The sequence below is a fragment of the Parasteatoda tepidariorum genome, chromosome 7, assembly GCF_982258835.1.
Source record: "Parasteatoda tepidariorum strain Cologne lab strain chromosome 7, Ptep-v5.0, whole genome shotgun sequence".
Classification (NCBI taxonomy): domain Eukaryota; kingdom Metazoa; phylum Arthropoda; class Arachnida; order Araneae; family Theridiidae; genus Parasteatoda; species Parasteatoda tepidariorum.
The window spans coordinates 41,811,379-41,826,992 of record NC_141761.1 but is presented as its reverse complement, the minus strand read 5'-3'; the positions used below and the strand labels follow the sequence as shown (position 1 = coordinate 41,826,992).

Below are 15,614 nucleotides of genomic sequence, written 5' to 3'. Positions count from 1 at the left end.
TATATATATATATATATATATATATATATATATATAACATTGAATTCGGATTTAAGAACTTAAGAACAAAATATGAATGATCAAAAACATTTGCATGCTAAGATCAAACGGTTTTAAGCGTTCGCTACGATTTAAGCTTCTCTTTTTACTTATTTAAAAAAAAGAGATGTTTCAGAATTAAGACATAGCACGATCTATCCTTAAACTTGTGAGCGCGTCTGCTTCTCCCGATTCCGGGAGAAGTTCTAGCATCCACCCACGGAAAAACTTTCTGGAGCTGTTCTCTTCCACTAGAGGGTTTCCTCGTTAAGAGTGTGCGCGCGGATTGGCGCGCTTCCGAAGCAGTCCGTTTGAAATCCGGTGATGCGGGCGGATGTTCTCGAGCCTCATCTCCTGCCTTCGGATACGTCACTTGTCTTGAGCATGTCCAGACAAGTGATTTTATTCTTTTTCACCCTGGAACTTTACTTATTTGGTCACTGTAAGTAATCAAGATTTTTTTTTTTACTTCTTTCATTTAATTGTTTTCTTTACAGAACTCATTGTAGATGTTGGTGTCGTAAGACTATTTTTATTTTAATTATCTTGGCCCGCTTTTTAATGAACTAGAACTATCCATTATAAATTTAAAATAAATTTTATCACAGTGTGTAGTTAAAAGTTGACAAATAAAAGTAAAACTTATAAATGTTGTTAATGGTGATTAAAAAAATATAAACTCATACTAATCTTTTAAAACTTTTGAAAAGAAAGCAATGCAACAATATTTGTTTGAAAACGTTATGTGCCCTAGGGTAAAAACAAAGGCAATAATTTATTTATTGCGTCATTTTGGTCAGAGAAACTAGTACCACGCTCATGCAAATTCCTTTTCACTCGAAAGAGGAATAAACGGTCAATCCTTTTTTCTTTTTTTCTTCTCGCATCGGAGCATTAAAAGAGGGGAATTAAAATTTTAGTTTTCGCAAAGTTGTTGGCCCATTTTATAAATTGCTTCCATATAATGTAACTTAAATCTTCAGGTATGTAAAATTAAAATGGATTTTTTTACAAAAACAGCTTTTGTTAATCTGAACAATTATATTTTCGGGTAAAGGCAATTGTAACGGATACACTATCATACTGATAAATAAAACCAATAGCTTTATAATTTTGACTTACATCAATATATAAACAATGCCAACATTTTTGTTTGGTTTGAACATACATCATTCATCTTAAAAATGACCAAATGTTTAATTTTATTCGTGGATTTATTCGGTTGTCGGATCTGGGTCAATGTATAATTTGCCATCATTTTTTGCGACGCTCTGTGTTTATACTACCAAATTTTGATGTTTTCAACTTAAAATGTTCAAGATTTAAACTAATATTATCGACATCAGTTTTATAAATACATAAAAATTCGAGTTTTGTACTTTTAAAAAAATCCTAGTACGCTCCACCCCTACATTCAACATTGTTATTTTTTTCCTGGAAAAAGGATTTTTTCTTTAAAAAAAAAAAAAAAAAGAATTTTCTTCATAAAAGGCATGATTATTATAATTTTATCTAGGAACATTTCGTCAATTAATTGTAACGAAATTGCTAATTTACCAGATTTAAAAGACAATTTTAGTTTTTTTTTTTTTTTTTTTTTTTTTTTTTTTTTTTTTTTTTAAAAAAACTTAGTAATGCTAAATTTGTAACATGATAGGAGGACTATATAAGATTTAATTTTTCTTGTTAACAATATGAAGTTATTAATTTAATCGTATAAATTTGAAGCGGTTTCTATGTAGTGAGTCTTTTACGTACTTGAAAATTTCGATATTAATTTTATGATCTTTATCTGGAGAAACCTATTTTCTCTCTCATTCTCTTATTTTTAAAATTTTATTTATCAATTTTTACTTCTAAACATTAAGTCAAAGCCGAGATTTTAAAATAATAAGATTAAATGAAAATTTTCGATAAAAATAGATAAATAGTAGTAATTTAAATTTATAGATATAAGTGCTTAAATATTAAATAACACTATCAACAAATTATGCAATTTTGAAATTAAAAATTGCTTATGGTTGGAAAATGAAATTATCTTTTTCATCACGTCAAAATTTAACTCTACCATTTCATTTCAGTGGACTGTAGATTAGCCCACACAATATTTTTTACTCTACGTTTAACAGCTAATAATTCTTGAATTAGCAATCAATAGATATGTTTTTTTTTATTTCATTGTATTTCTTGTATATTTTTCCACTCAGCTTTAGTAAATTAGCAAGTCTTTTAGTTTTTGCACAGCAATACAAAATGTAGCGCAAAGCCAAGTAAGAGTTTTGTAAAAATTCAGGATAAGTTAATAAACAAAAGTGGAACTTTCAACAAGGCAAATTTCAATTTTATAGTTTCATTTCTGCGGTATGCATAACAAGTTACAGGGTATATTTTCCTACAAGTTTAATACGTGATTATTTTTAAACTTATTATCGAATCTAATTTTTTCAATTCATCGTATTCCTTGTAAATTTATCTACAATTCTTCGCGATTTAAAGTTCAAAATTTTACAGTTTCTGAGCAGCAAAACAAAATAAAACATAAAGTTAAATGAATAAAACACCAGTTGCTCTTCCATTTTTTAATACAGAGAAAAAGAGAAAAATTATTCTTACATAAAACTTAATTGTTACCGTCTTCATTATTTTCATTACAACCTATTTTCATAATTTGGAGTATTAAGTATGTTTAAGAAAGATATTTTACTGCAAGTGCGTAACTCTCGTTATACAAAGTCTCGTAGTGTGTTCAATATCACGTATTAGTCTTATAAGAATTTACTTTCTGTGTGAAATTTATCGATATTGTCATTTCATTTTTTTCTGGAAACTCCAGAGGCTCTGAACTCTCTTATTTATTTTTCAAGGCTATAAAATACTTGGAATTGCATTTGAATAGTCAAAAATAGCAAAAAAGAGTTAAAAATCTGCTAAATCATGAAACGTGAGAGTTTTATTTCTGACAACGTATTTGTACCTCACACCATACTTTTGCACTTTTATATTGGAATGAAAACTGGAAAAAAATGAATTTTTATCAATTTATATTACATACCTAACAAAATTTCGTTTTTGATTATGTTATAATTTCATAATCGTCGTTGAACAGCCGACCCAATTATGACTACTAATGCTCAACTCCGTAGCCTTATAATTCTGAACCCGATCCAGAAGACAAAGAAACTCCCGGATCAAGTATTGGTCGAAATTTGCCTTCATGGAGGACTTTTTGATGGGATTAGTCCGCATTTGCGTTCCATGGAGAGGAAAATCACGAAAACCTCATACGCTTAGCATAACGGCAAGGGGACTCAAACCCCTGATCCGTCTACCACCAAGGATGAAATAATTTTGTGCAAAATTATTCCATCTGCCTCAAAAATGCTCTTTTAACCCACAATTATCTTTTACTAATACCATAATGCTCCTGTTTCTTTATTATTATTAAAGCTCTAATCACCTTTATAAGTGCGTAGGGAATTTATCTTTTTTATCTTGAAATAAGTTATTTAAAACCTGTTTATCTGTGAGAAATCAAGAAAAGAATTCAAGGGTATTTGTTTACTCAAGGCTATAAAGAATTTGCTTCGTATGCGTAAACTATTTCACCAAAGCACATAGAAATTTTTTTTTTACTGACTTTTATTATTTTCTGTGAGTCAGTTCAAGATGGAAAATAACTTTTTTCCCTAGCTAAATTCTAATAAAAAAAGCTGGAGAATATTAAAATATCATAGGGAATAAACTTGCTGCAACTTTGATTAGATCCCGAGATGAACCAAATTGTTGGGCTATTTAATTCTTCTACTGCTTAGTTATAGAATAGTAAGGTAAAGCATGACTGGTGACAAAGTTAAACTTAGTACAGTTCAAAGTACCGATTTCATGGTTTAAGATATGAATCTTATTTTTTTAAGAACGTGCTTCAATGATTTAAAAAAGAAAGTACTTTCTATCGTAAATAACCTGAATATCCATAAAATTATCTGTTAAAATTGTTTCTTTGAATCAAACTCACCGTAATAATCAAAACAAATTTAAAAAAATCATTTAATGAAATTCATTACTTCAAAGATTGAGTATGAAGCCTTTCATGTTTTATTTGAATCTGAAATTCCAGCCTTTCCGAAAATTTCAACAAATTTTTTAGTGGAAACTGGCAAACAACCCTTAAACAAAACTAGTTGAAAAATTTCACCCGACAAAATGAACAACTTTAAGCATTAACAATTTTTTTTTCCTTTTTTAAGAGGCTTCATTTCATTATTTGCTATTTCTTTGATAATAACTTTATGTGGTAAAGCTTAGTGTTAAAATATTATAAGTGTCTTTTTGAGAGAAGCTAAGTTATAATCTTGAACTTATTATTTTTGTCTTTAAACAATAGTAACTACTTTCTTTACTAGCGCCTTTATTTAAAAGAATCATAAAAAAATATATAGGGGAGAGGGGGGCACATGTGAACAAATTTTTTTATTTCTTCACTTTTCGAAAAATATCATCAATTTTTCATAGTAAAAAAGTCCATATGTTTAAATAGTCTTTTCTTTGTCTTGTGGAATTTTTTGAGATTTTTCAATAAAATATTTCTTTACTTTATAATATTTTAGAAAAATGACTTCAATTGTTCACATGTGCCCCTATTGGGGGCACATGTGAACAGGCCTGGGGCACATATGAACAAGATTAAAAACACAAAGCAATCATCATATTTCAAAGAAAAAAATCTTTAATATAACAGATATAGATACGCATTATACTGAGGGGGTTGTAGCTTACTATGTGAATTTAAATTGTACAACAGTACTGTCAATAAGAAAATAATTTTTCAGCTGTACAATAATTTTTCCGTAATTGGGTTTTTCACAACTTCATGTTCCACGGGTGTTGTAATGGGCCTTTTTCTTTCTTCTCTAATACTCTTTCATGCTTTTTTTTCCATTTTTTCTATCTTTTCATTTTTAGCTTTAGCAATTCTATTTTCTCAGGTGTAACAGTTAATATGCGTGATGCGCGATCAACCATTTAATAAAAAAAATTCTTTTTTGAAGGAAAAATTAATAAATTAATTATGGAAAATTAAATAATGATAATTTTAAATACATGCATATTTTTTAAACTTATAATATCATGAGGATAATAATCTTAATACTATGTAGGGGCACTTGTGAACTGTTCACATCTGCCCCAGATGTTTTGTTCACAAGTGCCCCCATCATCCTTCTTAAACCTAACTTGAAATATAAAGAACTTTTAATTGAGTAAAAAAAAAGAATAATTGTCATAAACTTACCTGAATGTTCATATAATGATCTGCAATAGTTAATTTCAGTTTATTAGTTGATTTATATTATGCTTTCACTTGAAGAAGCGAGCGATTATAATATATGCAACACCAGCTGATACAAAGAAATTGTCAGAATAGATCAACAAAATGTCTCATTGGTCTGAAAGTTTTTCAGAGAGGTAGGACTAGTACTGCCATCAATTGAAAATTTTTCGAGATTTTTTATTTCAAATCATATTGGTAAAACATACCATGTTCACATGTGCCCCCTGTTCACATGTGCCCCCCTCTCCCCTACATTAGAAAAAAGTACACAGTTTTATATTTCTATCTATATTTATTCATCAAATTTATTCAAAATATCGGAAATACTGTAGTGTATAATGCTCAAAATATTTTCTCTTCTATAATCCTTTTTATTATTTACAATATATGAAAACTTGGGTACCTTCTACAAAATTAAATCTTTTAAGATTAAGTCTGAGAGTAGGTTCACATTGAATAAGAAAATGAATTATTGTTTCCATAATTTAATTTTTCAAACCTTTAACTTTGTTGGAAAAAAAGAATACACCTTTTTACGTTTAATATTTTTCATGCTTCATACGATTTAACTGAGCGTAATAGTTTTATTTTTAACTGATTCCCTGTATTTTTTAACATTAGAAGATAGCGTTGTAGGTTGTAATTGCTTTTATGTTTCAATTAGATTATAAGCTATTAAATTTTCTTCAGATATTTGATATTTTCTTACAAAATTGTGTTACAGCTTTTTATTTTTCACAATTTCAACTCGCTTCGGTATATTGTGTATTCTATTAGTTATCACGTATACTAAAAAGTATTTTTGAGAGCAACTGTTTACCAAAATATCCGAGATGGTTAAATTTCGGAATCAGACGGTGGCTAAGACGCTTCGTCAACCACTATGAGAATCGCACCGATTGCAGTGCTGGAATAAAATACTCAAGTTTTAGACAAAGCACGGATTAGAATCTTCTAGCTAATGGTTTACTGGTGAGAAGTTTTTGTGGTTTTCCACCCTGAGTAGCATACGATGAAGTTAAATTAATTAAACATTTTCAATGAAGGTAATAGTTTGTCTCAATATTTGTTCAAAGAGTTTCTTTGCCATATGGATTAGTTTTAAGCTTATGAGACTACGACCATTTATATTGAAATCCACATTAAATGCATCAGTCGGTTATGTAAAATCAGTAATAAAATAAACTAATATGCTTAACCGAATCAGCATTACCTTTTTTCTTTGGAAAATAAAGTAGAAGTATGCCTTCGTCTAAAAATAATGACTACTGACATTTTTGAGCGCCTTCTATTGTTTGTTATAGATTATGATCAGGCATACTCCGTTTGCTACGTTTTTTGATCCACAGAAATTTATAGTGTGGCTGGCGCTTTTTAAGTGCGTTACACAACCGTAACACTATATTGGTTAGTAAAGCAAAACAGCAAAATACATACATTTAAAGTTCTAATCTCTGTTTGTGAATACTACTTAAAATTTTAATAGTCACAGTGCTGAATTTTTCAGCCACTGTCCTGAAAATTTTAAAGTTTTCTGCACTAAATAATATATATATATATATATATATATATATATATATATATATATATATATATATTATTTTGTGTCTAGCGACTCTATACGTGGAAATTTTTGTAAACTGAACATGAATGATTCAAGCAATCTAAGATTAATGAAGAATTTCCCTTTTGAACACAAAATTAGAATTTGTTAAAAATATAATTTTTTTTTCTAATTTTTTGGGGTAAAGTCTAATATTTGCCGATAATACTTTATGTTTAATGTTTAACTCCTAAAATTTCTCTTACGTCTAAAATAATAATTTTAAGGAAACACATACAATTTATTCTGCAAGCCTTTCTATCGGTGTATGTTTTTTGAATATAAGTCAGAAACGAAGAAAAAATATCATTCACATTAGATGTTGCAAATTGTCATTTAAACCAGAAAGGAACAAAAAAGTAATTAGTAAAGAAAGCAAAATTATTTACCTTAATTTAATTTATTAATTTACCTTAATATTCTTTCAACTCTTCTTTGTTTCCTTAAGCAATCAAACTAGTTTTTATGTGTTTCCAGTTTAGCCAACTTCAGTTCTGATTAGATAGATTTCGGTATAGTCATAATATGTATACCATTTTTGTAACTTAACTTGTAATGTAGCTTAAGTGTGGCCATTACGGAAAGCCCAATATTCAGATAAACCAATTGTTTTGAGGAAGAAAACAAAAAAAATGAACAAAGATGGTGAAGTAATATGTATTGAATTAATTTTAAATAAACTTAATATTCCTTTCTCTATTAAGTGTCTTTTGTTCTTGGGGGTTTGTTTTAGTTCTTTAGTTTTTGGGAGTTTTTCAGTTCTTTAGTTTACGTCAAGGAATTTTTCTTAAACGAGGTTTTTAATTAGTTTACTAAAACGTGAATCTACAAATCTAAATCACGTAAAAAAAATAGAAATTTTATTTTATTTTAAAACCGTCGCTGAACAGAAGACGGTTTTTTCTGGGTTTACCACTACTGATGTTCAACTCCACAGCCTTGCAATTTTGAGCCCAATCCAGAAGACAAGGAGATTCTCTGCGCTAGTATTTGGAGAAATTCGCCTCCGTGGAGGACTTTTTGATGGAACTATCCCGCTTTTGCGTTACATGGGTAGGAAAACAATGAAAATATCCCTTGGTAAGCCAACGGCTAGAGATCTCTAACCCATGATCCGTCAACCTTTGTAGATATTTTACGTCAGCACTGTGTTCGGTACGAGGTGGGTGTGGAATTCGTATCGACCAGCCATCACTGAGATTCGAACTCGGTTTATCTCATTAGGAGGCGAACGCTCTACCCCCTGAGCCACCAGGGTTCAGTTAATAGTAATTGAGAAAAAAATTAAGTTGCGCACTTACGAAGAATTTCGTCAAGAAAATTGCATGATAATGGTTACTCTTGATTGTCAAGATTTGGCCGTGATCAATAGCATTAGCCTTGGTGCTGAATTATCTTGATTTTAGTTGATCGTCTTTTTGATCAAATAATCTTCGTTTTCTAATATTATAATGCGAAAAGAGTAAAAGAGGCAACAAGTAATCATAAAAAATAAAATTTTTATTATTATTTTTTTTATGCTGAATTTCTGTTTTGCTCAAATGTAGATAGTAGTTAATACAGATTTATTTTATGCTAGCTGAATACCTGTTCTTCGTAAGCGATGAAAAAAAGCATTATTAAATGCTGAACAACACTATTAACTTGCTTAAACCTGTAATAAAAATTCCGACACAAATAATAAAGCCAAATAATTCCTATGTTTTAATATATTATTATTTGTTGCTCTTCTAGGTGGATTTGTTTTATTAGATTAATAAAAACTTGCATTTAGTAGTTCATTCCATCAAATTAAAGATTAACTGTATTTAGTAGATCCTGGCATAATGCTGTTGCTCGATGCAACTCATGATATTTAAATTTAACCACAATCAAGCTACTTATCCTTCTACTTATACCTTGGAGGCACCACAAATAATCTTTTGTAAAAATGTACAGTAGGGGAGAGTGGGGTCAATTGTAACATTTTTTACCAAACTATTTTTAACTAACAAAAAATCCAATATGTTATTAGTATGAATTGACAGACGAGTAAAGTAGACCGTCCTCTACTAGAAAAAAAAATAAATACCTTATTTTAATTGTTATTATATTAGTTATTAACAATTTTTGACAGTCGTGCACTTGTTACAATTGTCCCCACTTACGGGGTCAATTGTAACAGTTCATAAATTCAACTAAAACATAGTTAATTATACATATTATCATAGTTGTGATATATTTTTTTATTGATCGAAATAGTAGTGATATTTTAGGAGTAAAAATAATAATGAACAGAGACCTTAAGGGTTAAACTTTTAACTTTAAGGGGTTAAAAAATTTTATTTATGCTGTGAAAGGTGACAAATAAAATAATGCACATGCAACACAATATAAATGATATAGGAAACTATTGGCGGTTCTTAAAGAGTTAAGTAGTGGTTTGTAAACATAAGATGATTTATTTTCAGCTGTTACATTCGTCCCTTTACTTATTGTTACAATCGTCCCCAAGACGCCATTTCAGTTTCATTTGTTAAAAACAATGATAGTTAATTAACAAAACTAATATTTTTTTTATTGAAATGTTAATTAAGGTGTCCACTTACATATTCTGTTACAAATTTTTATTTGTTTAAACAAAATTACTTTGTTACAATATAATATTCTAATACCAAAAAAAGTACTTACGTAGCGTGAAATTATCTTTTGTGATGTAACTCTCTCAAACGTACATAAAAATGGTTGCCAGCAGGGGTGTACATGTAGATTTATTAAATACACCTTGTGCGCCACCTAGGAACCAAATCTAGAACCCGACACTCGAAATTTGTGCTCTGTTACAATCGCACCCTGTTACAATTGACCCCACTCTCCCCTTCTGATGTAACTGGAATTTGTATCAAATTTAATGAAAAAAAAATACTTTTTACTTATATAAGAGTACCTATGAAAAATGCATCTATTACCATGTTGTCAGTAGTGCTTATGACCAAAATCAAGCATTGCGGTCAATAATAATTTCGTGACTTTTTACAGTTCCCCACACCGAATAAGTAAATTTTTTACATCACTTTTGCTTTTAAGTTCATAGTTTATTTTTATTTGGAATGAGTACCTATTACCAAAATCATTTAGCAACAATGATGTCAATAATAAATTGTCGATTTTTTTAAGGCTCCCTTAAACAAATTAATAATATTTCTCCATTAATTTTGTCATTTAGTATATAGATTATTATTTCATTTCGATTAGAAACTATCACCAAAATTAATTATCATTAGCGTCAAGGATGATTTGAGTGGATTTTTTTTCTGTAAATCCTCAATGAATTTGTTCCATTTCTCCATCACTTTTGATTTCCAGTACAAAGCTTATTTGTTAAAATTATTATTTTAAATTATTCAGTTTTATAATAATTTGTTTTAAAAACATAACTGAAAGCAAAATAAACGTGTGGTTTTAGATAACTTTAGAAACTACAATTTTGTGACGTAGTATCTTGAATACCTTTGCGACCATGATCACGTTGAGCATTCAGATAACCAGGCATAGGGAATAAAAATAATTACGTATTGTAAAAATTGCAATGAACACTTTTTTTTGATCAGAGCTATAGGCTAGCAAATATTGCTATCTTTAAAATATTTGACCTAACTGGAACGTATGTAACTTATTTCAAAACAATGGCTTCCACTTAGATAATGAGAAAATTTAATTTTTTAAAAATTTCTTTGTATTAAAAATATAAGTAAAAAAGGTAGGTAAGTGTAATATTCACAGTAAGAAAAATTAAAATCAAGCTACTTTTTTCATGCGTGAAAATGAAATGATTTAAATTAAGTATTATGTGAATTTAAGCTATTAAGATACATGTTTCATAATAACGAATTACTCCCTTCAAACTTTTTTGGAAGAATTTCGTTCCTTTAACAATGCATTACTCTAACTAAAACTAGAAAAATCTTTCTTATATTTTTAAGACAAAAAAGATATTTGATAATCATCTTCAAGAAAAATGATACCCTCGAAATAAATTTCAAAAACATTCGAAAAGGATATATGTTACTTTGAAAACAAATAACATTTCAAACGCAAACAGTCAGAATGACAAGAATAATGAAGATGCAAAGCTTTGAGTAAAATAAAACCTCATTTACCGCCAACTTAAGAAATTCTTTGGCGTTGGTTTTCATATGATAAATTTTTGGGTAAATAAGAAATGTGAGAAAACAAAGCAAATAAAGATTGATAGATTTTACCCAAAATCAAAGGGAGAAAAGAAAAACATTGAGTTTTAAAGAATTATTCAAGAACAATTATTCTTAATTTTATTTGTTTTTTTCTCATAATGCATTACTTAACAATAATTGCTTTAAAACTGAATCTATTTTCAGTTTCTGGATTTTTTTTTAAAAAAAATAGGATATTATCTACTTAATTTTTATTAAAAAACAAGTTTTAAAATTGAATAGGCATTTCAATTTTTAATTTTGTTCTGTTAAAGCTAAATTTGTTCGCTTATTTGAGCGAAATGTATATATTATTGCCAACATCAAATAAATTTCAATATATATATATATATATATATATATATATATATATATATATATATAGTTCAAAATGAAGAATAAAACAAAGAAAAATTATAGACATATGAAAAAAAAGGGGGGGGGGAATAATAAGTAAAAAATAACAAACAACAGATTATATAATATATATAATAATAATAATAATAATAAAAAAGAAAGGATGAAATTTTATTTAAAAAACCGGAAAAATAAAACCGGGAAGAAAAAAAAGATATAATCTTTTCTTCAGCCCACACGATTATATCCGCAAAACAGAGTGCTTTCTGATATTGTATCAATAAAGCCAAAGCAAAATATATTAATACAATAGTGTGAGGAGTACTCAAAAATTTTTTTTATAAAAATAACAACAAATAAAATAGATCACAAAAAGTAAAAATAGCATGTAAAAACAGAAATAAAATAAAAAACATTTAAAAGGGACTATAAAGCGAGCAGCAAAATCAGATCAACTTACAAGGACAGAAAATTTTTCAAGAATGATTTAAAAATGTTTATATATATATATATATATATATATATATATATATATATATATATATATATATATATATATATATATATATATATATATATATATATATATATATATATATATATATATATATATATATATATATATATATATATATATATATATATATATATATATATATATATATATATATATATATATATATATATATATATATATATATATATATATACACAGCGTGAAGGGGACCCATCTTTCTATCTTTCTAGCTTAATAAGACAATTTTTTTTATTTTATATATTTATAGTTCTGTAAGTAAAGATAAAAAAGCCGGGATATAATAAATTTTATGACCAACTTATGATATAAAATTAAATATTATTATTATAGTTTATATGAAATAACCTTATAGCTCATGTAAACAATAATTATAATATCATTATTATATATGATAAGTTATAACTTATGATCTTACTTTATGATCTAAGAACTAAGTTTTATAAATTATATTATGTAAGTAATAATTAATTTCTATTAAAATCACGTCAATGAATTTGATTTTATTACTAATAATTGGTTAGAATAATAAATTTGATAAAATATGACTAATCTATTCATTGAATAAAACAACAATTGTCACATATAATAATAAATCTTAAAAATTTTCAAGCATTCTTCTGTATGGCTTACCATTTAGGATTTTATCGTAATAGTTAATATGCATTTTATGTATGTTAGTTAACTATAAGAAAATTTGAGGGGTATTGTATCATAAATACAAGTCAGATTTAATACACGTTAATATGTAGAATAGGTTATGCCTAAAAAATCAGAAGATGTTATATTTAAAATGCTGTAGTGACGAAGAAATGTCTTATGTAAAAATAAGAAAATTTATATCATTTGTTATTAAATCGTACAATATCTTCCGATCACGAAACGCAGACACAGAATTTACAAAAATTAACAAAATCGAACTTTTTTTTAAAATTTTTAAGTGCCTTTTAAAATTTTATAATCGACTCGTGATAGTTTCTTATGTTTATTTTGGTGAAGGAAATAAATTAAGGTGAAGTATGATTAATATTGTATCTCATGCTGGTCATGTAATGAATTTAAAAAACCCGGGATTCACAAGTTTCTTGCCTTATTCCGCCATAGCTATTCATTTCCTACATAATGAATAAAAGAAAATAGCATTCAATGAAAATAGCAAAGGAAATAGAATCAATAGAATAGAAATAGAATCAAAGAAAATAGCAAAAAATAAATTATTGAAACCCGAATATTAACGTAGTTCTCAAGAAAGATAAAAATCATAAATTGAAAAAAAAAAATAGCAATAGCGAAACTTCTTTTGAATAAGCCCAGGAAAGAGAATAAAATGTTTGTGTCAAAAGCGCTAACTCTTACGCTTATTCTAACAATCTTCAACGAATAATTGTTAACCATAATTTCTAGCAATTCGTTCAATTGTTAATAAGATAAAATTCCGTCAAAGGGTTTTACTTTTAAGGCTTCCGGTTACCAATTTGGCACATATTTTGTGATGTCCTTGAAACCTCTACGCATATTTGAAACATTTTTAATGTGTAAATATTTTAGATGATTAAATGGTATGATATAAATATCATCTTCATATATTTCTAGTATCATTAGGTGAGGATTCACCCAAAAGTTATCACTGAGAAGTATTTCAGCTTAATCGGTAATAGCAAAATTTAATTAATGCGACATAAGGTCTCATAATTTTTCTTTCAGAGGCTGATTGATTTATTTTCAAATTAATTGGTACACTCATGCTTTACAAGTATTTCCAATTATTCGCATTTATAACTAAAAGTAAATTTTCCGTATGAGCTAAGCATTTATGGAAAATTTTCCAGTACCGTGATGTTTGGGTTGCAAGGAAATCAGGCTTTTGGCAATCAGTAAATGATTTGTTCTTTCTTTTTTGTTGAAGCACGCATGCATGCATCATTTCTAGGTGATTGTATCCAATTATTATTATTTTTTAATTTTCATAAGGATTGAACAGGTATTATTTAAGTACTTTAGGGCAATAATTATTGATAATTAATTAGCTATCTAAAACCTGTCCATCCCTATTTTATATTGTTAATTTTTATGATTTTAGAAGGAAAAGTTTATAGGCTCATTTACAAGTATTTCATACCATAAACTTCAAGTTTCTGAAAAACTGATATTACTATTATCACGATTGTACGATTTTTTTGTCTTAAAATGGAATTTATAATAAACAATAATTAGTTAAACTCTTATTTATTTAGACAGTCCCTGAACGATTTCTTTGCGATAAAAATAGTTTTTTTATCCTACTAACCTAGCTTCCATAGTAAAATTTTCACATTTGCCATTTGTTTCAATCGACTATAAAGTATTGTAGAAAATGTCCGTGTGTTGATATTTTTTTTCTAAACGTACTTTTACGTGGGACATTCGAAAATCCGCCTGTTGTTTAGATTTTTGACGCATTAAACTGCCATTTTTTATTGATTGCCATTTTCAATAAACAATACTATTCTGTAGTAAGTGACTCAGCGTCTAAAGAAAATACCCTGCTTATAAATTATACTACATTAAGTGATAAACCAAGATCAAACAAGGTTGAAGTAGTCTGAAAAATTTTTGAACAAATTTGAAAAAGTTGAAGCAATTGTAATATTTAAATAAGTTCTTTTATACCTAAAAAGTTCCAAAATCGAAGAAAATATATTTTGATGCTAGAATTGTCTAACTAAAATCAAAAAATAAAACTGAAATTGAACTCTCAAAATTCTAGAAAGAATCGTGAAACACTTCTCAAAGCATTACATGTTATGGAAGCCCTTATGAAAGAAGTTACAACTATAGGTATCAATTTCCCGTACAGACGCAAAGGTTATATAATGTGCCTGTAAATAGCAAGAAACTTGAGAAATAGTAATTTATGTTTTTTAAACGCATTGAGCAATTGGCATGCATTGTTTTAACAATAATATTTTTCCAAAATAAGTCATTAAATTTAGCAAATAGGGTAAAATTTGGCATTTTCATCACGATGCCTTAGAACATGTCATTACTTTTACTAAATGTGTGGCAAAAAGAACTATAATTTTGAGTATAGTACTTTTAGAATATAGCAATAGTTTTAAATACAGTACATATATGGTCAAAACCACCAGAATATGGTAAAATTAACCATTTTTCTGGCTCTCTGAGAACACCAAAAAGTTAAGTAATCTTTACCGAAACGCCTTGGTAATGATTTTGGTAAAGTTAAAAACAAAATATGGTTTTATAGTAGGGAATTAAAAGTGTTAAAATTTAATAATTTAATCATGACATCTCAGCATGAAAGCCATTTTCTAGGCTAAATTTAATTTTCAGATTTGAATTATTTAATAAATGTTTGATAATAAGAACTATAATTTTGAAAACCAGAATTTCCGGTAAACTGTAACCATACGAATGAAAAAAAACAAATTAATGCTTTAAATACCACATGTTTAGGTTTTATTAACCAGAAATATATATATATATATATATATATATATATATATATATATATATATATATATATACAATTTACTATAC

The 15,614-nt window shown here is 27.5% G+C and overlaps 1 protein-coding gene across 2 annotated transcripts in view; it reads left to right on the top strand.

Moving 5' to 3' along the window:
• The first annotated feature begins 324 nt into the window (after nt 1-324).
• Nucleotides 325-15,614, top strand: part of LOC107445498 (uncharacterized) — a 172,381-nt gene continuing 157,091 nt past the window's right edge. For both annotated transcript variants that reach the window (XM_016059899.4, XM_016059898.4), the window contains exon 1: nt 325-481. In XM_016059899.4, the coding sequence (XP_015915385.2) occupies nt 364-481 (118 nt within the window). In that variant the 5' untranslated portion in view covers nt 325-363. The remainder of the gene's footprint in view (nt 482-15,614) is intronic.